Consider the following 27585-nt stretch of genomic DNA (forward strand, 5'->3'; position numbering starts at 1 on the left):
TGTTAGGGATATAATATGAGTGAAAGCCTCTGTTTTACCTTTTTATTATATATATAAAAATACATAAATTGTATATGCAAGTATATATATTATTCAAGTTTTATAAAAATATCAAAATACATGATATATAAAACATATATATATAACAAAGGCCTTTGTTCATAGTATATCCCCAATAATGCTGACCTGTATTACTCTACAACTGTTTGTTTGTAAATACTACTATAAGAGTTAAATTTTGTCACTCTAAGTCACTCAACTGAACATGGTACTCTCTCACTACCTGAATGCTGCAAATTATTACTAGAGAGACAGAAAAATAGATTTTAGGAAGTTCCTAACATATCAAATTTCCACCTAGAGAAAGAACTGGTAATCAGGATTCTAAGGATAATATATAGCTTGAAAAGATATATTTAATGGAACATGAGAGGGTGCTAAAAGGAGGTTAAAAAGTTTTCATCTCAAATTCTAAGCTAACAGTTGGTGGATACTGAAAAACAGACTGTAACATTTCTATTTATCATATACTTCTTATCTATTTCCTCAGCATTTATGACGTACTTCCTCTCATAACAATTGAACTTTTACAGCCTAAATAAAGGGAATAGAAATTTAAGTCATATTTTTAGAATTTGAATAATTTCATTATGACATAGTACGCATATCGTGTTACCTGTACCGTCAAATAGATTTCATTATGATAGAGTGTGCACGTTACAGTACCTGCAGCATGATGCAGAATTCCATGTCTCTTCATGCATTCACACTCAAAAAATAATAAAATGCTTCTTACATTTAAGACCTTATTCTCGGTGCTCTAGGAAATGAACAATTACGTTGCCTAATCTCTAGCGGTGTATACTGATGCAGGGGCTATAAAATGAGCATGGAAATAACTATACTACAAAATATCTGAAACTTGAAGTTTTAGGATGGGACACGAGGACTGGACATACTTTTTAAAACTATAATACAAAAGAATTCTGAAGTAGGTTTTATTATATGGTTGTTATTAGGAGTCTACTTTGAGAGCTGGCTGTTATTTTAGGGAAAACATGTACTCTTCAATTAGATGACAAGTTTTGAATATACTCAAAATGAGATAATTTAGAAAACACGGAGGAATCTCTTTATAACATGGGTTTGGGAAACGGAATTTTAATTTCTAAGTTTCTATAATTTCAACTATTATTTTAGTCTTAATGCAGAACCAGAGATAGAAATAAAGGAAAAAAAAAAAACCCTCTTCCCTCACAAGTCTGATACCAAAATAAAAAGTGTCCAAGGGGAAAAAAAAAGATACATGCTACGTAGTTTTGGAACTGGAAGGCCCCAGGAAGAGGCCATGATTATCACAGTAAGTAGCTGTGTGCACTGAAGATGTCCCTGAGGCACGAGTATTACACAAGTGCCGTCAGTGTGTTTTTAAAAGTCAAAGAATCCTTATCCTTGGGCAAGCTTCACACTTCCTCTGTTGTGGGAAACCTTTTCACAGTGCAGTTTTCCTGTCACGATCTATTTTCTACTCCATTTTACTTCAGCCTCATCTTCAGTATTTACCAAAGTAAAAAACGAAAAAAATTCAACCTGTCATATTTTTATAAAATGGTTTACTCTGACCAACTTTCTAATACAAACGTAAAACAATGATAGGCAGGCCACTGCTAAATTTTAACAGTAAATACTACGCAAAACTAAATTCAGAGCAGAAAAACTAATTTCACAAGAAAACACTTTACCTTGGGAGCAAGATCTAAGTCACCGTCTGATGGAGGCCTTGAATCATCAACATCATGTTTCGGTGAAATACTTTGGAGCAAAAATACATGTCAAAAATGAGTGAGTTCATTTCTTTAAACAAACAAAAGTGACAAAAGTCTATGCTGAGGGATAAGAAAGCAGATTTGGGGGCCAGGCTGCCTGATGGTTAAGTCACAGGTCAACTACTTGTTAACCATGGAATCATGGGTCAACTAGTCACCTCCTTAAACCACAGCTGCCTAACTGACAGTAAGCTGCAAGAAGAGCACAGCTACTCTGCAAAGCTGTTATGGTGACTGTACGAGGTAACAAATGTCAAGTACATAACTCGGTGTCTAACCCAGAGTAGGACACTCAACAAGCCTTGTTTCTTTCCTCTGTGTTCCCCTAGTCAACATATTTTTAAAAATCCATAAAATCCTACCCGATGACAGAGATGTCTTCAAACCTCGGTGAAAACTCAACCTCTAAATCCGCTATTAAAGAAAAAAGTAAAACAGATTCTATATCAGCAATAGAAAAATACAGAATATTAAAAGTGTAAGACCAATGTTTTGTTAAAAAGCATTCCTTTGGGACCACACCTGGGACTACACACTTGAGTGAATATTGAGTACACTCCTGGTAGGTGATTAATGCATAAAAACCACTTCCCTCCTTCATATTTATCAAAAACAAAGGGTGTTTATCCAAATTTGATATCTTAAAGTGAACTGCTGTTTACAGGAACCAAAATCCCAACCAAACTTTATGAGACTCACAAAAAATGATAATTGTTAGTAGAATCAGCATCATAAACTGACAACGTCAGGCTCACACAGTGTGGTGTTTCTGGACGACACCCATGGGACAAACCCACCCCATTTGGCTTTGTCAGCCTCATGTTATCTGGGCACAGTCATCCCTATTCGCTCACATACTGTCTAGGGCTGCTTTCACACTGCAATGGCAGACGTGAGTAGATGTGACAGACACCACATGGCCTAAAATATTGACTCTCCGGTCCTTTACAGAAAAAGCTTGTGCATCCCTGCTTTGTGTCATAACAGGAAACCCTAAGACTCTAATCGAATCTTCTTACTCTTCTGCTCAATATTCTTCGGTGAATCCGTGCAGCCGCCATTGCTGGTTTCCAACTCGACAACAATTTCTTCTTCGTCATCCTTGCCGGACAACTGCAACTTTCCTTGGATGTTCTCTGCTCCAGTATGAGAAGAAGGTAAAGAGAAATGATTATTCAACAGTCATCACAGTAACTACATCTCCCTTCCCAGTGGCTGGTTTAGGAATGAGCCTGCGATGTAGCCCAGCCAGTAAGATGCTAGGGGAAGTCTACTGGAAGCGTCTCTGTTTTCTTCCTCGTTAACAGGAAACATGCAGAGAGAAGCAGCCCTCCTCGCCTGTGGATACTGTCATGCGAGAAGATGACGCTTGGAGCTGCTGCCAATCAGCAGACCAGGGAAGGCGACATCAAACACCAGCAGCCTCACAGCTGAAGGAGGGACAGCGTCTGATGACATCACCGAACCTTCTAAACAATCCTGACTCCTGTTGCTGTACCCACTGTTACTTAGGTCTCTTATTATTTGCAGCTGAAAGCATTCTGACACATCTCCCAAGGTCTACAGCAGACCTCCTCCTTTCTATAGTACTAGAAAGGCTTTCAGAAGCGTGCCTGAGCTAGATAGTCACCTCGTTCCCAACCATTCCTACAGCAGCATTTTTGCACCACCAACACGAAACTCATAGATCCTGCAAAGTTCACTGGCACATCTTAGCCTCTTCACCGCTGTCCTTTCTGCCAAATGTAATCTTCAAAGATGTTCCACCCACCAAACACTGCCCTTCTGCCTCCTTCCCTGGCAAACTTCTACTCGCTCTGCATGGCTTGCCTGACATCCTACCCACTTTTAAAAAACAACTTTCCTCACCATGGACTTAAAGTATCTGGCACATATTAAATGCCAATAAAAAATACATAAAGACAGCTACAAAGTCCTAGTGAGCTCTGGGACACAGGAAGCACAGACTAAAGTAAAGCAAATCATACAAACAAGGATGACAGGAACAAGCTCCCGGAGGCCAGGAACTGCGCTTGTGACCTGTTTGCATCCTGCAATGTCAGAGTGGCGCTCAGTACCTAAAACACACTTGAGAGTCATCTGTTAAGTGGATGAATTAACAGACAAGAATGTTTTCTTTGAAAGTCCTGTTAAAAAATACAGATATTAACCAGGGACAACTCTGTTGTGTTACGAGCACCGTGAAAACCAAAACTCTTGTCTATTCTGTCTTTGTATTTCCTACAGCAGAAGTTCTTTGCTTGATCCAGGTCTACCAGGTTTAAGGTGCCCTCACACAGTTCAGACTGAACAGCACGCGAGGGGTCACACCTAGGCAACACAGTCCTTTTTTTTTTTTATGTGAAGCACTTCTGTGCTTTTATTACACTTTGTTGACTCCTGAGTTGTGCTATTTGAGTATTTATTATCACAATCCTTTAACTAATGGCAACAATCTTGTTCTAACAAAATTATAGTTTCATGACAAGTATCCCCAAAAAAAGAAGAAAGCATCTGACTCTCATGAAGGCAACATGTCGCACCCTGCACTTCTGAGGAATGAAATCGGTAAGAGAGACCTTGTTGGTGTAATGATGCGAAAAGTAACCACTGCTTCTCAACAAGGCACTGCTTTCCTGACTTCTGCACTATCACTAGGTATCTTTAAAAAACAATCTCTTGTTAGTATGCTGCACACTGGCCGAGATGTGCAGTTCTAATTGTTGGCCATTTGTTTATAGCACCAGGAAGGTATTGCCAAGCTCCCAGTTTTAAAGACGATCACTTTTTAGTGAGGCTAATCACTATGCAATAACTAGCATTCATTTACCCAATGTAATCCATTTGCTGTAAAAATTAAAGATCCAGTTCTGTAACAAGGCCAACTTGTTATAATGTTACAGGAAACATACAACAAAGTAAAAAACCTGTTTTTCGTATCTACACAAAGATATAATATGGGATTTCAGGAGCCATGATTAAATAAATGAATTTCTTTTCAGACAATATTGTCCCAGATTTTAAATTACCTACAATTAACTTCTCGAATAATTCTGAATACTAGACCTTTAGGAAAAAATTAATTAAAAAATAAAAACATACATGAAATTTACACACTGGCTTTTATCACTGCTCTTTCATTATTAAAAGTTCCTCAATCTTCCTTATCTATGGTAGGCCCAACAAGAGTAACTTATTACCAGAACTCTGTCCTAGGTCGCTATTTTGAGGGGAAGTATTTGGTATCTTTCCGGCTCTGTAGTCGACAATCAGTTGGTAAAGGCTATGTATAAAAAAGGTGATAAATAAATATTACTACTTGAATACTAATATGAAACACAATTACCAAATATATTAAATTCTTAGATTATTTCACACAATATCAAAGGTAGTATCAAAACTTCAATTGTCCCATATACTTCAAATTTGTACAATCTACAAACTTTTAAATTTAGCATGTATAATTAAAAAAGAAAAAAAAGATGAAGTAGTCATGAACTGAGGGCAGTACAGCTCAGTAAGTTAACTAGAGCGAGCCTGACATATGGAAAGTATCTCGAACTCAGAAGTCCCAGCTCTATAACCAACAGCTATTTGTTCCTGGAAAAGTTGCTTCTCTTCAGCTCAAAGTCTCCCTTTATAAAACTGGGATCTTACTGTCTTGTTAGGCAGTTAGTTATTAATACTCGTAAAAGTATTACGAAGATTTAATGAGATAATGTATCCCCCAGATGCTCAGAGAATTAGTGGCAGAATGGAAAAATTTCTTCCTGAACTTAAATGCTGGAACTATTTGAGAATCCCAAATAAAACCCAATGTGTGTTTTCTTTCCTAGGTGTAACATTTAAATGTGGTAGTTTTCAGAAAATGTTACAAATTACGGTGATTAGCTGTTCTTTGTGGTTTATAATTCAGGGCACCTCAGCTACTATCTAACTTGTAGTTAAACTTATTTATAAGTATATGACCTCATACAAGCGTATGTATGAGAACTAAACAAGCTGTCATGCTGAAGTTTACGTGTCGATCACCACGAAGACCGCGGAAACTGGATCAGCACAGGCATCCCAGGAGCAGAGGTCAGGCACGACCCGACTGCAGGACCAGTTTCTTTTTCCTTTTCTTCTTTGAAAATTTTATTAAAGGTCTTTAGAGAGCAACATCCAGACCCCAGACCCAGCTGCCGAGGAGATCCTGTTAAAACCAGTTTTAGTACCAACGCTGCAGCAACAGAATCAAGGGAAACAAGAGAACGATTAGCATGCCCTCGCGCTGCCCCAATGCCTTGTGGGAGAGGATCGTCACTGTGGCCTTAGGGAATCCCTTAGGTTCCTGGAAAATTCAAGAGGAAGATTATAGAAGAAAGTCCCCAAAGGCAAATACAGGATTTTCTGCTCTACTAAACATTTCAAGACCCAAATAACTAGTTAGAAAAATCAGGTATGTGACATTATTTGTACCCCATGCATTGGGGTTACACTGGAATGAAATGGAGAACAGCAGGAACCTAAGGAAAAAGGTCTTACAAACCCTGAGATAAAGAACCCTGTGCCCACTGCTCCATCTCACTAGTCTGGCCTTTTGCTGGTTTCCAGCTGGTGATGGGGAAGGTCTCACTGCCATCCCCAAAGTGCCTGCTCCCAACTAGGAACTCTCACCTGTCACATTACAAGTAACAGTTAGGTCATTTCCAACCTCAGTTTAGAGATAACTGGCACTTTAATGTAAACACTTACTGTTTAAAACCACTATAAGAAGCATATTGTTCAGCAGACTGTCCGTGTACATCTAGCAAATCGGCATTAACACCTTTCTCAAGCAGCAGCTTGACTATGTCCGGTGAGTCATGATATACGGCAAGCATGAGTGCTGATCTAAAATAAAAGAGACAGCTTCGCCCTTAGGAACTTAGCTTAACTTAGTTAATTTGACCTATTTTACCAAGTTAATCTCCTGCCCACCCCTGGAGAACTGACCATTTACACGCCCGAGTGCTCATCTTTGCAAATTACCTCCAAGGCCAAAATGGAGGGACAAAAAAGAAGCCTCCTGTCCTACTTGGGTAGCACATAGTAGAAGTGGCTAATTTAAAGTCCTCTGAAGGACAAGAAAGGACGCTGAGGTCACTTGTCTGAAGTAGGTAAAGATTTAAATAAAGGATTCCCCATTTCTTCCCTCATCTGAAATATAATACTTTAAAATCAGCTAGAGCTCAGGTAAGGAGAAGCTGTTTGCAGGCTGAAAACAGTAATATGAATAAAAAAGGCAATAAAAATAGTCACGGCTGCAGTTAATCACGCTGAGAAGCATGTGCCCGGCACTAACCTGAATAGTCTACGTATGGTCTTTCTTAGGCACAACCACCCTTGAAGGCTGTACTACGACCCTCCTTTACGTGTCAGGAAACATACTGGTTGGTAATAAGTCATGTCCCCCAGGTAACACACCTGGCCAGCAGGAGAGCTGGGAATTCAACCTCGTCTGACTCTAAAGCCCAGCTCTTTCCTCTTTATCATCCACCAAAGACTTGTCTTCTTTAAAGGGAATGTTTGTTCAATAATTAAAGCTATTTTTCTTCCTTCTACCATTATCAATTAAAAATAAAAACATCAAAATGTACTAGAAATGAAAAAGGATAAAAACTGATGAGCCCACAGTATCTGGTCATAGTTACTCTCTTAGTCATACTCACTTAGAACCTAATAACATCAGTATCCTTCAAAGAAAGCAATTTAAAGCAGAGTCATCCAAAAAGCAAAACAAACTCTTCTTTGTTTAATATGCATCTTTTAAGAAAAAAATATATACCAAGAAGAGGTTAAAACAAATTAGAAAAGAATGAAGAAATTCAACACTGTCTCATAAGGTAAATTAAAATTAAGAGTCCATACTAATAAACTAAAATGAAACCCCTGAACTATTGTGAGATCGTATGACCAAAAAAATCAGGTTGCAAATGACATCAGTCACTATCATAAAGGAAGATGAATCCTGCTGCATACTGCTCTTTGTGACACCCAGGCAGAATAATTGCTTTTCTACCTAACTGATGATGTGTTGATTCTAAGTTAATCCTCTTCTTATTAAGTTAATCTTTCTGAATGGCTGTTACTACTTTAGAACAACATTAAGATTTAAAATAAAAAAGAGAGAGAGAGAACACGCTATTGTACCTTTGCAGCTTGTCGACTGCATGTATATTTGCCCCGTTCTCTATCAAAAATTTGGCCATTTCTTCTCTGTTCTCCCTGATGGCGAGTAGAAGTGGTGTGTATTTATACTATAAAATAGTAAAAACAGTTGACAATGTGTAAAATTACATAGAAATTTCAAAACTGAGTTTAAAAACTTAAGTCTCTGAACTTAAACATACACTATTAACTAAATAAAAAGTAGCCCCTTCCTCCTTGCCCCTCTGTGCTCCTTCTCTTTAAAAGGTTCCTCCTTAACCTCCTCGAAAGTTTCCCTGTGAAGTTATTCTCTGAAACTCACTTCAGACATTTGCTGGTTCCAAGAACCTACGCTTCTATCGCAGTATCAGGCATTCTCTAGTTACCTTACTGCTCAACTACTACTCCCGACACTCTAAACACTGCTCTAGAGAGAGCCATTCAGCTACTGAATCAACTACATTTCTAAGGAGCCACACTGAGGAGAAAGATACCATACTATCTGCAACATGCATAACCTATCCAATTACAACTACGACTAATCTCATAAAGCTTGCAGACATTCCAATGGGACTATGACAATTTTCATGTAAAGAAAAAGTTTTTCTTTAACCAACTTACAAATTCTAATTTGAAAACTTCCATCCCACTCTTAAGGGATTATTATAAAATATGAAGTAGACTATAAATTAATATAGACTGTCTTTAAAATCTTGAAATATATATCAAAATATACCACAGGAATTGTAAATTCAAATGCTTACAGAGGCAACATAGGTGGCCCGAGTAAGTCAAGGTCACAAGTGAGGACAGCAAACTGGAGAACACACGCCCCACCGAGAAGGGGCCACCTCTGCAGAGCAGACCACATGGGAGCCTGGGCTCAAGGGGGACAAGATTTGATTCTTTAGGAGAAGTTCTGAAATGTAGATTTCTGCACAAGTCTCCTAAATTTGAAATGTTGACTCAATGTGTGGAGACAAACCAAACATATCCAGGGCCACGTTTAGTCTATAGCCCACTTGTGTTTTTATGTTTGCTGTGTTTCCAAACAGTTGGGTATAAATCAAGTATTTGTATGTAAAACTTTGCCTTTCTTTAGAATCATACGTCTTACACACAAAAACACTGGGCCCCAACATGTAATAAAAATTGTGATTAAGACACATAATACCCACTTCAAGAATTTTTCCAATGCCTACTAAAACTACAATCTATCTGTATCGAATTCTCCATGATTGTTAATCAAATGGATAATTAGGATTAGGAGGTATAAACAATCAGGCATAAAGTAAGGTACAAGGATGTATTGCACAACATGGGGAATAGAGCCAATAGTTTATAATAACCATAAGTGGAGCCTAACCCTTAAAAATTTGTGAAATACTCAACTGTATACCTGTAACATATAATATAGTACATCGACTATACCTCAATTAAAAAAATATACTGTAAAATAAATACATTTAAAAAAGGCTCATAATACCCGCTTCAAGAATTTTTCCAGTGCCTACTAAAACTACAATCTACCTGTATCTAATTCTCCCCAATTGTTAATCAAATGGATAATTAGTTCATGAGATGGCTGAAACTAAATTATTAAAACAATTCCAATTTGTTACTAATGTCATGGGTCTTGATGTTTAAAACTGCCATCTTGCATGGTATACTTATATATAATGGAATACAACTCAGCCATAAAAAAGAATGGAATAATGCCATTTGCAGCAACATGGAAGGACTTAGAGATTATCATACTGAGTGAGGTCAGAAAGTGAAAGACAAATCCCATAGGATATCACTTAATATGTGGATTCTAAAAATGCGATACAAATGAACTTATTTACAAAACAGAAATAGACTCTCAGACATAGAAAACAAACTGATGGTTGCCAAAGGGGAAAGGGGGTGGGAGAGGAATAAATTAGCAGTTTCGGACTAGCAAATACAAATTACTATATATAAAATAGATGAACAACAAGGTCCTACTGTATATACTACAGGGAACTATACTAAATATCCTGTAATAAACCATAATGAAAAAGAATATGAATATGTGTATATATATATAATTGAATAAGAATATATATGTAACTGAGTAAGAATATATATAACTGATAAAAATATATATAACAGAATAATATATACATAACTGAGTAAGAATATATATATATATAACTGAATAATATATATAACTGAATATATATATAACTGAATAAGAATATATATGTAACTAAAAATGTATATACAACTGAATAAGAATATATATAACTGAATAAGAATATATATATATATAACTGAATCACTTTGCTGTACACCAGAAACTATCACAACACTGTAAATCAATTAGACTTTAATTTAAAAAAAACCTGTCATCTTGATTATGCTAGGGCTCACTGAATCTAACAGATATATTGCAAGAGTCCGTCACACAGCTTTAACCAAAAGAAGGCTCATGATTTCCTATTACTGCAATCAGAAAAACCCTGTTGACCTAATGACCTGGATGGGAACAAAAGGTGCAAAATCTTTAAAGTGTCCGACTCTACTTATTGAATCACTCACCACAAGCAAGTTTCTAAGACTGAGTGCCACTGAATAATCAGTGGTTAGAAGGGAAAAGGAGCTATTCTTCCAGGCAATAGATACTGCCAGTAATATTGCCAATAAACTCCTCAATCACAGAGGAACAGACGGATAAAAGTCAGGCTAACATGGCTGGAAAGCAGAGCACTGAAAGCAGCAGCATCTATCAAACCCCTGCTCTTCCAGAGATGTCTTATTTTTGAGATCTGTGAATTTACATGTATTACACGAATCCATTCAATAGTCCTTAACCAAGGGTTGTATCAGAATCTCAGGAAGTATTTCTAAATACCTGAATAAATGTACTCAGGTGTAGACACAATCAAAATCTTCAAGGGAGAACCAGGAGAAAAAGCAGGAGGACCAGCTTCGCCATCACTTGCTCCCCACCTACAGCCACAGCCCCGCAGGGGAGCTACACCAGGCTGAGCATGGAAGACCCCAAGGTGAAGGTCTACGTGGAGGGCCATGTGGCCACCAGCACAAGTGAATGCCCCTGCTGGCTGGCTGTCGAACATGACCTGACCTCACTTGCCCAGATTCTAGAACCTGGGATCCTGGGGTGCTCAGGGCCTGTGGCTTGCTGCCTCCCCTGCCCAGGTGCAGTCACCCAGCTCCCCCTGCTGGGTACTGGGTTCCTTCCTCCTCCCACCTTCTCCAGGCAGGCAGCCAGCCCCTGCCATCACTTCACTCCCCGCAAGCCTTCATCTTCTGTAGGCTCTGAGCCTACCACCCACTCCCAGGCACTTCCTAATGGGACGTTGTTCCTTCTGGGGTAGAATTGCGGCTGGGAGACAGAGCTCTGCCCTTTCTGTGGGCACTACCTCTAGCCTCTGGCCTTGGCTTTGGAGTTGTTTCCATGATAACAAGGCCTGATGTATTGTATTCAGTACACATATTACTATAAATAAAACACCCGTAGCTAGAAAAGACCCTGTATTTCAAATATCTTGTAAATAAAGTCAGTTGAGCTATACCTTGTTCATCGCCTCGCTATCTGCCTTATAGCGGAGCAGCTCTGCTGCAATTGATGTATCTTCAGCCAAGACGGCGTAATGCAGAGCAGTGCTTTGACTATCGTCCACAAGATTTGGGTCAGCACCGTGTTCCAGCAGGACAGTGACACATACTTCTTTCTGGCATTGTACAGCCTGTTGGTATCATGCCAAGAAACAGACTATAAGTGCTAGGCATTCCAAGTTAACATTCCTCAAGTTCCAACAGTTCGTTACATTTAAAACAAATTCATTTTTATTCTAAGTAATTAAATCAAATCAATCTCACGTGGACACGGTTGGCTGCTACACACCTTGATGAGAGCTGTCTTGCCTTCCTCATCACGAGCATTCAGATCACACTTCCACTGGATAAGGAGAGCCACCACTGATGACTGGCCTCTGGTGCAGGCTAAGTGTAGGGCAGTCCTGTGAACATAAGAGGACTGTTTAGGAAATCAGAGCTTACTAGTTCAAAGACACAGTTACGTAATTGTCAACATTCAACAGCATGCTATTCCTACCCCTTTAAAACTAACATTTAGTTTTCTTATTTTAGTTCCTTTTATGGGGAAAGAACAATATTTATTAGCTCTTATTACTCACCACATTAATGGAAGAACTACCTGTTTGAATAGAAAGGGCATGCCATTGAGATTCAGCTCAACTTGGGTCTGACTTCTACTTTAACACTGTCCCTTATTAGCTCTCACTTAGCCTGACTGTGCCTCAATTTCCTCATCAACAAAACGGGCATGAAGTAGTAGTTATCTTATAGGATGCCACTGTGATGCTTAAATGAAAAGCTATGCAAGGTGTCTGGCAGTTCCTTGCACAAACTAACAGCTCAATAATTGTTAGGTAATACTATAATTGTTACTGTTACTATCTTACAAAGACAACATTTCAATTAAGTAAAATGATAGTGTATCTACTTTGTTGCTGCAAGGATGAGAGAGAACACTGTACTTCAATGATTCTAACATGCTCATTGTCTCACACTTCAACATCTCTGACATGGGAAGGCAGTTTAAAATTCATGTCTTACAGCCATAGTTGGCAGCTCCTCCCAGGCCCGCCACGCCCCGCTGCTGTTACCTGTTCTTCCTGTCTCTGCTGTCTACGACATTTTTCTTACAAGACAGCAACTCCTCCACTGTACAACTGGCACCTAAATATGCGGCTCTGTGGAACTCCTTTAGCTCACTCTTATGGACGTGATACCCAGGCACGGGCTTCTCACAAACCCTGCGCGCTCTCTGACGGGCGCTGAAGCCCACCCAGCTCACGAACTTAGCAAGTCTCTTCTTCATCTGGCTTATCGCCTTCCGACACCGCTCACTTCCCTCCTGGCCTCTTGCCGCCTCTCGATCTCAGCGCTGGCGCTACAGAAGAGCCACAGAGGTCTCGCTGCCACACCTTGGCTGCAAAGCTCAACGGCTCGGAATGTTTGGTCCGGAACACTCGTAGCCTAGCAACAGCACTGACCCACAACTGTCCCTCAACTGTCCCTCCAGAGCCAGTGTCCCTGTGAGTGCGCACAGAGGCCTGGAGGCCCAGCGTGCCCGGTGCGCACGTGGGAGCCTAAGGCATTTCAAATCTCTGCAATTGCTTGTGGGCCATTTTGGATTCCTTTCAAATGTTGGTGCTAGGTGGCTGAGTGTTTTGAGGGATTTCCAGAAGTGAGACTTTCCCCTGAGAAAGCCATGTTTGTATGCAACTGCGGTTAGAGTGGGGTGGAACCACAGGATGCTGAAGGCCTAGTCCCTCTGAGAGCTCCCCACCAAAAATCTCTAAATCTCCTTATCCCTCAGTTCATTCCTTTCCACATCCCTCTGGGCCCCAGCCAGTCTCCATGGAATTTAGCAGATGCAAACAGCAGAAAGCTGTTTTCATGGTTTCAGAGACTGTGACAATATGTATCATTAAGTACAAACTTGAGAAACCAACACGCGCTCTCCAGATTAAATGAAAACGTGTTTCCGCATGTCTGCTGACCCTGCTCTGTGGCTCAGCCTTATGTTTACACGCTTTCACTTTATTTTATTTTTTGCTTTTATTTCCACCAAGTAAATCCTTAATCAAAGATTTATTTGGGAGCATGGTATAACATCTGAGAACCTTTTAATCACGTAAGTATGAAAACACCACGTCAGTTACTCAGCGAGGCCACGCTGCTGGCTGACCACTTGCAGGAGGAGGGGAAGGCAGGGCAGGCCTCTTCTTCCTGCCTAACTCCATCCTTCCTCCCTCAGCTGGCTAATTACGGCTTCTGGCCCTGCCAGGATCAAAACTGCAGGGAGCGGCAGAGTTTCTAAGTGGCTGACACTCCTGGGAGCTGGTCTTGAGTGGACTCGACCTGGCAAGTGTTTTGAAGCTGACTCTCTCAGGAGCATTTCTGGGCCCACACCTGCCATCACCTGCAACTCCCCTGACCTAAGTAAATGTGGTGTTACTAATTTACCCTTTTAATCTATCTTTTCTATTAGCATACACTGTTACTTCCCTCGTCTTAAAAAAAAAAGATGCGTTCACCCTCCAGCTGCGGCCCCATCTCTCTGCTCTCCGGCACACACGCCTCCTGCCCCTGCAAAGGAGCTGTTCCCATTCGCTTTCTCTGATTCCTCTCATTTTCCATCCAAGCAAGCGTGTCCACTGACTGCAATTGCTCATGACAGGGTCCCCCATCACTCACCAGGTGCTGACTCCATGGGCAGCTCTCAGCCCTCTCCTCGCACGGCCTGGCAGCCACACTTCCCACCGCTGCTCTCCCCGACTTCCTCAAGCCCTTTCCTCACGGGGCTTCCCGGCTTTCAGGCTGCTCTGGTTTCCTCCCATGGCCCTGGCCGGTCTTCTCAGTCCCAGCCCCTGAGTGCTGGCACACAGCACCCCTGAGGCTCAGTCTTCTGGCCTCTGCTACTGTCTGCTGCCGCTTTATATATTTATGTATTCTCTACAAGTTCACAACTTCCAAACTGCTGTTTCCAACCTAGACCTCCCTCCTGTATTTCAGACTCAAATACCCATTGCCTCTCAACATCATCTCTTTGAAGTTTAATAGGACTTCTCCTGGGCCTGCCCTCTCCTGTTCCTGCGCTCACCTGATCCTGCCCTCACCTGTGCCTCCCCTCTGCTGGGCCTGCCCTCTCCTGGACCTTCCCTCTAGCCAAGATGTGCACACTGGGGAAAAGGTAAAACCAGTACAGAAGGGCTGCTGCAAGCCCTCAGGCCTCAGTCACATCCCAAACCAGAGACTGCCACCACACCCAGGAGAACCCCACTCCCAGAGATCCTGCTCCAGCCCCACAGGACCCCGTGCCACAACTGATAGGGCTGGAACAGTCACTGAGCAGAGGAGAAGCCCTTGCTTCAACCTGGAACTGGCTCCAGTCCCTCTGACTCCAGCCCTGCCACCCCCATTGCAGTGGCTGCCAGCACGTCCCGGGGGAAGAGGGCAGCCCAGGATCACTTCAGGTCCAGCTCTTCCCAACAAACCTGCTGGGCACAGAAAACTGCACAGGAATGCTCTCACACAAGGACACCTTTCATTCTGGGGCAGGTAACTGTTTCACCTAATTTCACAGAAATACAGAAAGTTAAAATGAGAAGACACAAGAACACATTTTAAATGAATGAATAACAAAATAACCATAGTGAAAAGAAATAAATACTTTATCTGACAAAGAGGTCAAAGCAATAGCAAGAAGAATGATAACTGAACTGGGAAAAAGAAGAGATGAGCACCAGAAAAATTGTCAAAAGAACTAGAAAATATAAAAAAGAACCAATCAGAGTATAACTGCAGGTAGTACAGAAGATTAGGCAATGCAGATGATCCATTAGCAATCCAGAAGACAGAATGAAAAACACCCAATCAAAAAATCAAGAAGAAAAGGCCTGCTACATGAGTTTGAAGCACTTCTGAGACAGCATCAAGCATATTAACACTCACATTACAGTCCCTGCAGGGAGAGAGGAAAAGGCTGAAAAACATTGGGTAAAATTAAGGCTGAAAACTTCCCTAATCTGAAGAAGGAAACGAGTATCAGGGCACAGGAATCAGAGAGTCTCAAACAGGATCAGCTGAGACAGACTCACATCAAGACATATCATCATTCAATAAGAAAAATTTAAAGACAATGATAGAATTCTGAAGGCAGCAAGAAAAAAGGAAAGTGTCACAGGAAAGGAAATCCCTCATGCTGTCTTTACTGCACATATTTTTTAAGTTTACATATATGCACTGTTCATTGTCTCTAAGAATGTTTAGAGCTTTAGCTTTTTAAACTTATGTAGTTATTAAAGGAATAAAATCAAACACAATAAAAATTCAAAAAGATACATGCATCCCACTATTAACAGCAACACTATTTACAATTGCCAAGACATGAAAGCATCCCAAGTGCACATCAACTGATGAATGGATAAAGGAGATGCACCATATGTAGGTAATGGAATACAGTTCACCCATAAGAGAAGGGTATTTTTCCATTTGTGGCCCTTCATTCACTTTTTTAAACTTCAAAACCCAGAATTTCAGAACTGGCATAAACATTTCCATTGCATCAAAACCAACAAAACACCTAGAAATAAACTTAACCAAGGAGGTTACATATATTCTGAAAATTGTAAAACACTGATGAAGGAAATTGAGGATGATACGAAGAAATGGAAAGATATCTTATGCTCTTTGGCTGGAAGCAACATTATCAAAATGGCCATCTACCCAAAAGAATCTACAGATCCAATGCAACCCCTGTCAACACTCATGGCACTTTTCACAGAACTAGAACAAACAATTCCAAAATTTATATGGAATAAAAGCCGCCTAACAGCCAAAGCAATCTTGTATACGTCTTTTTTTTTTTTCCTCCCCTGCTCTCTTCTTTTTTGTTGTCTTTTCTTGTGGTTTGATGACTAGAGAAGTTCCTTGAATATTTGCTGTAAAGCTGGTTTAGAAGTGCTGAATTCTTTTAGCTTTTGTCTATTTGTGAAGCTTTTGATTTCTGCATCAAGTCTGAACATGAGCCTTTCTGGATAGAGTATTCCTCACCGTACATTTTTTTCTTTTATCACTTTAAGTATGTCGTGCTGCTCCCTTTTGGTCTGTAGATTTTCTGCTGAGAAATCAGCTGATAACTTTATGTGAGTTGCCTTGTGTGTTGTTTTGTTGTTTTTCTTTTGCTGATTTTAACATTTTCTCCTTAATTTTTAATTTTTGTCAATTTGATGACTATGTGCCTTGGTGTGTTCCTCTCTGTGTTGATCCAGGACTTGGGTGACTGTTTCCTTTCCCAAGCTGGGAAAGTTTTTGGTTATTATCTCACCAAAATTTTTCTCAGGTCCTTTCTTCTCTTTCAGGGACCCCTATAATGTGAATATTAGTGTGCTCCATGTTGTTCCAGAGTTCTCTTAAACTGTCTTTATTCCTTTTCTTTCTTTTTTTTTTTTTCCTGCTCTGCAGTAGTGATTTCCACTAATCTGTCTTCTAGCTCACTGATCAGTTCTGCTTCATTTAGTCTATTCTTGGTTCCTTCTACTGTGTTAGATCATTAAAATCATTTCAGTGATTTTCTTCTTCAACTGTTTGGGTATTCTTTTTATTTTCCAACTTTTTGCTAAAAATTTTGCTCTGTGCATCTGTACTCCTCTGCAGTTCTCTAAACATCTTCACCATCATCACTTTAAAACTTTCTCAGATAAATTGCCTATATCCTCATCACTTATTTCTTCTTCTGGGATTTTATCTTGTGTCTTGGCCTGGGAGTTATTGTCTGCTGCCTCATTCTGTTTTTCTGTATGTATTTTTAGGTAGGTTAGTTACATTTCTTGAACTTGAAGAAGCAGCCCTCTGTGGTACATGTCCTATGTGTCCCAGCAGTATGCTCCTCTCTTGTCACCCAAGGGCCAAGGTCCAGCCAGTCTCAGTGTGGAATCTGGCTTCTGTATGGACTCCTTCCACAGTTTTTGGGATTGTTGTTTGCTTCTTTCTGGCATCTGCTCCCTGGTGGATGAGGCTGGACTAGAGGCTTATATTCAGGTTTCCAGGCTGGAGGAGCCAGGGCCTGCCCACTGCTGGGTGAAGCTTGGTCCTGGACCTCTGGTGCGTAGGGCCCTGTTTAGAAGCCTTTGTGGCTCAGGAAGCCTGCTGATGCGTAGGGCTGTGTTCCCACCCTGTATGTCGTTTGGCCTGAGGCTTTCCTACAGGCTGATTGATGGGTGGGGCTGGTCTTGGTTCTAACGATCCAATCAAGATGTCAGCCTCCAGGAAAGCTCATGTAGATGAACGCTCCCAGAATGTCTTCTACCAGCTTTTATGTCCCCTGGGTGAGCCACAGGTGCCCTCTATGTCCCCAGGAGACCTTCCAAAGTCAACAGGCAGGTCTGCCCCAAGTTCCTATGGAATCACTACCTCTGCTCTTGAACCTGACACACATGAGATTGTGTGTATGCTTCCCAAGAGAATGAAGTCTGTTTCCCCCAGTCCTGTGGAGCTCCTAGAGCTAAGCCCCACTGGCCTTCAAAACCAGACATCCTGGGGTCTCCTCCACCTCCCAATGCCGGAATCATGGGCAATAGAACCTGATGTGAGGTTTAGAACTCTCAGTCTGGTGGAGGGTCTCTGTGATTTATTCTTCAGCTTCTGGTTCACCCACCCTGAGGAGTATGGGGCCTGATTATATCATGAGAATGCCTCTCGCACCGTCCTGCTGTGGTTCCCTTTTTATATTTCAAGTTGAAGATCTTTTTTGCTAGGTTCCAGTCTTTTATTTGATGCTTGTTTAGCGCTAGTCAGTTGTGGTTTCATTGCAGTTGTGAGTAGAGGTCATGGAGGCCTATCAGCTGTTTTTCAACAGTCATTGCAGGCCAGAAGGAACAGTTACGATGTATTTAAATTACTTAAAAGGAAAAACCTAGAAACGAGGCTACCTACTCAGCAAAGATTAATCGCAATTGAAAGACAGTTAAAGAGCTTCTCAAATGAGCAAAAACTAAGAGTTCATCAATCCTAAACTGGCCTTACAAGATATATTAAAAGATTTTCTTTATGTGAAACAGAGTAAGAAATAAGAACTTGTGTGAAGGGGAAAATCCCACTTTAAGGGCAAAAACGGAGCAATGGCTGTGAATTAACCACTTAAATAAGCTATTACAAATACTAAAACACAAAAATTGTAAAAGCAACTATAATTACAGTAAACACTTATATGAGGCATATAAAGATGTAAAAAATGAAATCAAAAACAAAAAAAAAAGGGTTGGGGGAGTAAAACAGATCGTTTAGAATTTATATGACCTTAAATGACAATCACTTTAAGACAATCAGATATTGTAATGCAGCAAAGTATATGAACTTCATGGTAACCATAAATCAAAAACCTACATTAGATGTGCAAAAACAAGAGAAACACAAATATAATAAAGAAAATCAACTAACCGTAAGAGAAGAGTATGAAGGAAGAAAGACAGAGAAGAACTACAAAAACACTTGGCAAGGCAGAAGGATAGAAGATTAACATACACAAATAAGTTTGCATTTCTTTACACTAACAATGAAATGGTAGGAAAAGAAAGTAAAAAAAAAAAAAAACCCCACATCCAAAATAATAAAATACTTAGGAGAAAATGTGGCCAAGCAGGTGAAAGACTTATACATGAAGAACTACAAGACACTGATTAAAGAAAGATGACTTAAAGAAATGGAAATATATCCTATATTCTTGGATTAGAAGAATTAATATTGTTAAAATGGCCATACTGTCCAAGGCAATCTACAGATTTAATGCAATCCCTATCAAGTTACCCAGGACATTTTTCACAGAACTAGAGCAAATAATCTTGAAGTTTATATGGAATCATAAAAGATGTAGAATTACCAAAGCATTACTGAAGAAAAAGAATAAAGCTAAAGGAATGACCCTCCAAACATCAGACAATACTGCAGAGCTACAGTAATCAGAACAGTGTGGTGTTGGATCAATGGAACAGAATACAGAGCCCAGAAATAAACACACAGACCTACATACAGTTCATCTTCCGCAAAGGAGGCAAGATACACAGTGGAGAGAAGGCAGTCTCTTCAGCAAGTGGTGTTGGGAAAACTGGATAGCAGCATGTAAATGAATGAAGTTAGGACACTCCCTCACACCATACATAAAAATAAACTCAAAATGGCTTAAAGATTGAAATATAAGACATAACACCATAAAACTGCTAGAATAGAACATAGGCAAAACATTCTCTGACATATAGCAATGTGTTCTTAGGTCAGTCTCCCAAGGCAAGAAATACAAGCACAAATAAACAGATGGGACCTAATCAAACTTGTAAGTTTTTGCACAGCAAAGCAAACCATAAAGAAAATGAAAAGACAAACTATGAAGCTGAAGAAAATATTTGCAATCAATGTGACCAAAAAGGGCTTAATTTCCAAAATATGCAAACAGCACATAAAACTCAATAACAAGAACAACAAAACAGATGACTCAAACCCCAAAACAGGCTGAAGACCTAAATAGTCATTTCTCCAAAGAAAACTACAAATGGCCAACAGGTGCATGAAAAGATGCTGAACATTTCTAATTATTAGAGAAATTCACATCAAATCTATAATGAGATATCACCTCACACAGTCAGAATGGCCATCATTAAAATGTCTAAAAATAAATGCTGGAGACATCGGGCAAAGGGAACTGTCCTACACTGCTGGTGGTACTGCAAATCGGTACAACTATTATGAAAAACAGTATGGAGGTTCCTTAAAAAACTAAAAGTAGAGCTACCATGTGATCCAACAATCCCATTCTTGGACTTATCCAGAGAAAGCACTAAATTAAAAGGATATATGCATCCCAATGTTCAAGCAGCATTATTTACAGTAGCCAAGACATGGAAGCAACCTACATGTCCCTTGTCAGATAAATGGATAAAGAACTATTTTATATATATATTTTATACACACACACTAGAATAGTACTCAGCCATTAAAAAAAGAATGAAATGATATGATTTGCAGCAACATGCATGGCCCTAGAGATTACACTAAGTAAGTTGGTTACAGAAAGATAAATACCACATGATACCATTTATATGTGGAATTTAAAACATGCCACAAATGAACTTATTTACAAAACAGAACCGACTCAGAGACATAAAAAACAAACAAGATTGCCAGGTGGAAAGCAAGAAGGAAGATACATTAGATGTTTGGGATGAGCAGATACAAACAACAATGGATACAAACTACTACATATAAAATAAATAAAAAACAAGGTCTTCCTGTATAGCACAGGAAAACCTTTTCAATATCCTGTAATAAACCATAATGAAAAAGAATATGAAAATGAGTATATATATATATATTATATATACAACTAAAGGATTATGCTGTACACATTCAACTAAAGTATTATTACATGAATTAAGCCATTATGTAAACATAACAGAATAACAGTAGACTATACTGGAAAATGCAATACTGGTCAAGATTCAAAAATAATTGTAAATTATCCCACTAGCAGAAGAGCAATGATAAAATAATGATTAAGTAGGATAAATGTAAAAAGGTATTTAATAAACTTCCATCAATCAGTCATGAAAATAACTTAGCAAAACTGTAAAAGAAAGCAACTTCCATGACAAAGTGAAAATAACCAAAACAGTATGGTGTTGGCTTGGAAACAGACATGTATATCAATGGAGCAGAATAAAGCTCATCAATAAACCCGTGCATATATCATCAATAATTTACAACAAGGGAGTCAAAAATATACAATGGGGAAAAGACAGTTTCTTCACTAAGTGGTATGGGGAAACCTGTATAGCTACGTGCAAAAGAATGAAAATGGATCCCTATCTTATTACCATGCTCAAAATTCAACTCAAAATGCATGAAGGACTTGAATGCAAAACTAAACTACTATATGTAAAACATAAAACTACTATAAGAAATCACAGAAAGTAAGCTCCCTGACATCAACATTGGTGATGAGCTTTTTGATTTGACACCAAAAGCAAAGGAAACAAAAATAAAGATAAGCATGTGGGATTCTATCAAACTAAAAAGCTCCTGCACAGCAAAGGAAATTAACAAAAACATGAAAAAGTACCTTACTGAATGGGAGAAGAGAACTGCAAATAATACAACCGAAAAGGGGCTGACATACAAAAAATATTTAAAAGCTCCTACAACTCAGTAACAACAACAAAACAAAAAACCCCAATCTGTTTAAAACATGAAAAGGATCAACATCACTAGTCATCAGGGAAACAGAGATCAATACCACAACAAGGTCTCACCTCCCATGTGTTAGCATTGCTGTTATCAAAAAGACAAGACGTAAGAGTGTTGGCAACACATGGAGAAAAGGGAAAGCTGTGACTGTCGGGAATATAAATCAGTGGAGCCACAATATAAAATCACATGGAGGCTTCCCAAAATGTTAAACATAGGGCTACAATATGACCCAGCAATTCCATTCTTATTTCTCTGAAAAATAAAAACACTAATTTGAGAGGAGATCTGCGTGCCCATCTTCACTGCAGCACTGACTGCAACAATCAAGATACAGAAACAACTGAAGTGTCCATCAGGGGATGAATGGACGAAGAAAACCTGGTATGCGTGTACATATCTGACAACACACTATTAAGTCATCAAAAAGAATGAAATTTTGCTATTTGTATCAACATGGATTGACCCTGAGGGCATTATGCTAAATGAAATAAATTAGACACAGAGAAACATGTATGATTTCACTTACAGGTGGGAACTAAGACAAAACCAAGAACAAGCTCACAGACACAGAGAACAGACTGGTGGTTGCCAGGTGTGGGGAGGAGGAGAGGGGCAATACGAGTGAACGCGGGCAATAGATACAAGATTCTATTTACAAAATAAATAACATGGGGTCATGACACATACACTGTGGTGACTAAGTAATAATACCACATAAAATATTTGATATTACTAAGGGAGTAGAATCTTATCACAAGAAAAAAATGTGTAAATATATATAATGATGGAAGTTAAGTAAATTCACTGTGGTAATCACTTCACAATATATATACAAATCAAATTATTATGTTGTTTACCAGAACCTAATATAAAGTTGTATGTCTATTATATCTCAATAAAAACAAACAAACCAAACATGTATGCAATTTGTAAAAGGATATATTTGGGATAATGTGAACATTTAGCAACATTAGTAATAATAACAACAACAACAATAATAATAATTATGGTAACCCTGGGTACATCCTTTGGTGATCATTGTGCTAAGGGCTTAATTCACATTATGTCACTTATAAGACAATCAATCGTAAAAAGATCTGTATCATAGGTAATTTTACAAAGAATGAAACTGGCTTGGAGAAGTTAAGCAGTTTTCCCAAGACAGCAAGTGGCAGAGCCAGGACTCAGACCTGTCTTGGAACCAGAACAAAAGTGCACAGACCTTCATCCTACTAGACTACATCTTACTACTTAATCACTTCTGATTCCAGCCACTTCAAGTCTCTGAACTTCAATTTTCATTTACATATAAAACTTAGGGTATGAAAACCTGCACTGCTTATCCTGCAAAGCTGTACTGAGAAAGAACGGGGTTAACGATGCTTTGAAAACTGTAATAAGATGAATCAATACAAGGAAGACAGGCAGTGGTCACAGCACAGCGGGAGCATCAGCCACAGAAGCCGCAGTAACAGCATCAACAAAAGTTCGCTCCGGTCTCTGCACAAGATAAAATGCAGACACCCCATTGTTCTTAGGCATCTTCCTGCTAAATAAAAATAGCCAAATGAAGCTTAAATGAAGAACAGCACATCCAGAATCAGCTCAATAAAAGTGTTGAGGGTTTGATGCATGTGTTTGTTTTGTTTTGCTACACAAAGGAAGGCTGCTATCATTAACTCTGAGCAACTGTCTAATTGTGGTTCTGTAAGAAAGTATATATTGGGCCTTATTCTTGAAATTCCTGGAGTGGGTGAGGAAGGCAGGAGTGGCAGAGATGGGCTTACTCTATTGCACAGTAACATGTGTCCGCACTAACACCCCATCCTGATGAGTCGGTGCAAACACTTTAGGATGAGCAACGTGAGAATAAAGAGAAGGCATCCTGCACCAGGCATTAATTTTCAAGACTCCAGGTGCCCAAGTACAGGAATCACACACTCAGAAGTCCAAGAAAATGCAAACAGCATGGGAGAGGAACACAAAAAGACAGCAAATTTTTGCCTTTTGTTCAGAAACAAAAGTGACAATTTCATTCCCCTTTACAGAAATCTGCAACTGTGCAGGCAGCTCCTGTAGGTGGTTGCAATTACCCAGGTCACTTCAGCTGTAGTTACTCCTCCCTCTGAGGTACAAGATCTCTAATAAAGATTGCCATCTTTATTGCTTTACCAACAGAAATTCCATTCACAGTATTGTTCAAATTCTTTGGAAGGAAACAGACTGAAAACTGGCTTTTTACTAGACAGGAATGCAAAGTGAGGTCAGAGGAAGTAAACAGAAAAATTGATTCAACATGAGTGAGCACGATGAGTCCAATAATATTTAGAATCCAGACAAGAAGAAACACACTCAGAGAAGCTCAGAGAAGCATGAACCAGAAAGAAAATGAAAGAAAGCAACTTCCTAAATCTGATCATCTAAGTGAACTCATAATGGAAAAGAAAAGAACAAATCTGACTCCACATTAGATCTGTTTCTTTGGCTTTAACCCTGTGCTGTTTCCTAGGCTTAGTCTTGCCAGCTCTGCACCTTTTGTAAAACATACAGGAGGGCCTGTTCCAAAAGCTGACTTTTAAGGATATTAACACATTTCCATTCATATAAAGATAACAAATTGCAATATAGAAAATAACATTTGTTTGGTTGGAGGTTTACAGGGACACCATGCTCTGACCCACATGGACAGCTGCAAGAACACAGGATTCCAAGAACAAAGAATTCCTACACCAACAAGTTTACAAGAACCAAGCATTCCCCTTCCCCTTTTTAGTAGAAAAGGAGCCTGAATTCTGGCTTGGAGAAGATGGTTCTCCAGGATATCAGTCTGCCATCTTCTGGGTCAGCCAGCTTTCTCAAGTTGCTATTCCTTGTCCCAACAACTTGTCTCCTGATTTACTGGCCTGTCATGCAGTGAGGAGAATGAGTCTGGACTCAGTAAATAATACAATTAATGTGCAAATATTGAAAGAATTTTCTCTGTAACCAGACCAGATGCCAGCTTTCACCCCTTCTATTAGATACTGTACTGAAAACACTGTCAGGAAAGTAATGCAGTAACAGCAGCAGCAAAACAGGAGGCATAAAGATCAAATTTTAAGCAAGAAAACTGTCATCGTGTGTGCATGACATTATTATATGCATGGAAAATCCACCATAATCCAAAGACATCCACAATTAGTAAATGAATTAAGGAATGGTTACTGGATTGAGGATCAGTGTATAAAATCAACTGTATTCTGCATGAGCAAGAAACAAACAAAATTAAATTAATCTGCAAACACCAGACGAGGAAATGAGTATCCACAGGAGAAAAGACCCAATACAAGATTAACTTTAACCACATTTAAAAAAATGCCTCAGGCCTCATGAGGCCGTGCCTGGCCACCCCGCAGGGGCTGTGAGGTCTCCCCAGCCAGGCTGGGTCCAGCCCAGGCTGTGGGGCGCTGTGCACAGGCCAGCAGGGGCCCAACATCGGCCTCCCTGTGCAGCTGGCACTCACACCACACTGCCCCTGGTCAGATGTCCAGCGCCTCTGAGCCCAGTGGCTCTGGGTAACAGAAATTTTAAAAATAAGTCTTCAAATCAATGTAAGAAAACACAAAGAACCAACAGGGAAGTAAGCAGGCACTACGAAGAAAAATAAGCCCAGGAGGCTGACAGACCTCCTGAAAGGCAACTCACCTGAGGCAGGGCCAGGTGAGAGGATCCCAGCAGGGCCCCAAGACAGGAGGCCAGGAGGCAGGACCACCAGGGAGGTGACAGTGACCCCTGCTGTGGGGAAGGGTCCCGGGTCCAGGACTTCCAGTGGGGGCTCCAGGTCTCCTACCTCAGTCTTGGCCCCCACTGCGCCACCAAGCACAGCCCTACGTCACCACCCCCAAGCTGGGGAGGATTCCGATTGGCCAGGTCAAAGAAACCACGTAAAATGTGACTGTCACACAAGAAACACAGGACACTGTCAATGTCACACAAGAAGATAGGATTCAACAGTCATCACAGCACTTTCTAAAGAAGAAATCTTAATTTCACCCTCCAACCAGGCAACAGGTTACAAACTGCTCAAATGAACAAATATCGGACTCACATATTCATCGATTGGGTCACCAACGGTGGGAGAAAAAATGATCCTGTGCTGCTGAGCTGGCCCATCAGCGTGATCCCAGTGTACGGAGAGGCTGCTGGTTGTCTCTCCAAAGACTCAGATTCCTCGGTCCACTGCATGGTCCTAAATAAATAAAACACAATAGAGTTAGTGGCCTGTCTGTGAGCATGGTGGACATGAGGGTGAAGGGAGGGGTATAAAAGAACTGTATGCATTGTCAGAGTAACTGCACCCAGGGGTTTCACCACTCTCTGGGGTGTTTCCTCCCCTGTGATAAAATCCGCATCTCCTACCTTTCTCACGTGGACCCGAAAACAGTAGAAAGTGCTCCATTCAGAGCTACGGTTATGTGCTGAACTTCCCTAGACAGAGACTAGGCTGGAACCTAAATGCACAGACTGGGAGAGCAAGGGATTTCAACTACCCTGACTACTTCCTGCTGAATGAAACAGAGAGGCCAAGCCCTCACATTTCAAAAGTGCCCAGTTGGTGAGAAGACCCAACACAGGGCAAAAGGAGGGAAGAAACCTCTCCTTAACTCAGGTCCCAGATGAGACAATGGCCTGATGACACTCACTCAGCCCAGAGGGCTTTCAGCCTAAATGTGAACATGGGGGACCCGGGCAGAAGTGGGCACCAGGCCTCCCCTCACCTGTGCAAGGTGGAGGCAGCTCTCAGCACCCCTCCCTCACCTGCCCAGCCTTCCTCACTGAGTCACAAGGGAACTGGGTGGAAAGGATTTCAGCCTCAAGTGTTTGGCCCCGGCCGAGGCTGGGATTCCCCTCTCCATCTGAGTGGAGCACAGTGATGTTCACAGAACAGGGTGTGTCTGGAATCAGCTGCTCCAAGTGCCCCATGTGGGTGTTTCCTGGCACCACAATCTGGAGTGGAAGGACATGACAAATTCTGTCTGATGACAACCCAAATGCTTACCTAGTCTCTTATTAGTCAGCATAATAGCGTTTATAGCAAAGGGCTGAGCCCAGACACAGCAGAAGCCAACCTCTGTGCTACCTCGTGACATCCACCCAGGCCACAGCATTAGATGCACTTTACCCTCGGAAATTCTCTCTCCACTAAATGTCAGTCCACACTTGACCCTTAGCAACCTCAACAACCTCCCATTTAGTTTCCTGGGGAAGGTTCTCACATACAACATCCAGGGTTTACAACAGTGACCCCAAAGCATCCCAAATGTTAGAGACACGTACACATAAGCTACACTACTCAGGGAGAGATTTTTTTATTAAAATGGAGAGCTTCTCCATGCGATGGCTAAGGGCAGTGTTGTCTGAACATGCCCTGCCACACACAAGGGTGCAAATCAACACTGCAACAGGCTCAGTGTCTGTTTATCTTTGTTCACGGTCCCTGCTTCTTCTTGTAAAGTCTCATGAATTTACTTTCCCTCACGTGTTCTGATACTCTCCCTACTCAAATTAGTAATTTCTGTTCTCTGTATTATTAATCCACTTAGAAAACAGAATAGTACCAAGACAGATGGGCAATCTGCTAAGAGCCAATGAAGGCAAACTCAGGTAGGTTCCAAACAAAGACATGTGTGTTACAATGAAAGCCCATACTGACAAGGTCAATGACTTCCATTTACTACTGGGGTTTTTTAACCCATATAGCTAATTTGCATTTTCCCCAAATTCATTTTTG

General features: G+C 40.4%; 1 protein-coding gene across 1 annotated transcript in view; it reads right to left on the bottom strand.

Moving 5' to 3' along the window:
- The window catches only part of LOC107034774 (ankyrin repeat domain-containing protein 26-like), a 78505-nt gene that overhangs the window by 43372 nt on the left and 7548 nt on the right, over positions 1–27585 (bottom strand). Inside the window, exons 5-13 of the mRNA XM_072970752.1 lie at positions 25903–26043; positions 11893–12007; positions 11561–11734; positions 8001–8107; positions 6564–6701; positions 5027–5109; positions 2846–2965; positions 2189–2240; positions 1743–1812 (exon numbers count right to left, since the gene is read on the bottom strand). Coding sequence (XP_072826853.1) covers positions 1743–1812; positions 2189–2240; positions 2846–2965; positions 5027–5109; positions 6564–6701; positions 8001–8107; positions 11561–11734; positions 11893–12007; positions 25903–26043 — 1000 coding nt within the window. The remainder of the gene's footprint in view (positions 1–1742; positions 1813–2188; positions 2241–2845; positions 2966–5026; positions 5110–6563; positions 6702–8000; positions 8108–11560; positions 11735–11892; positions 12008–25902; positions 26044–27585) is intronic.

Source organism: Vicugna pacos, chromosome 10 (genome assembly GCF_048564905.1).
Source record: "Vicugna pacos chromosome 10, VicPac4, whole genome shotgun sequence".
Lineage (NCBI taxonomy): Eukaryota > Metazoa > Chordata > Mammalia > Artiodactyla > Camelidae > Vicugna > Vicugna pacos.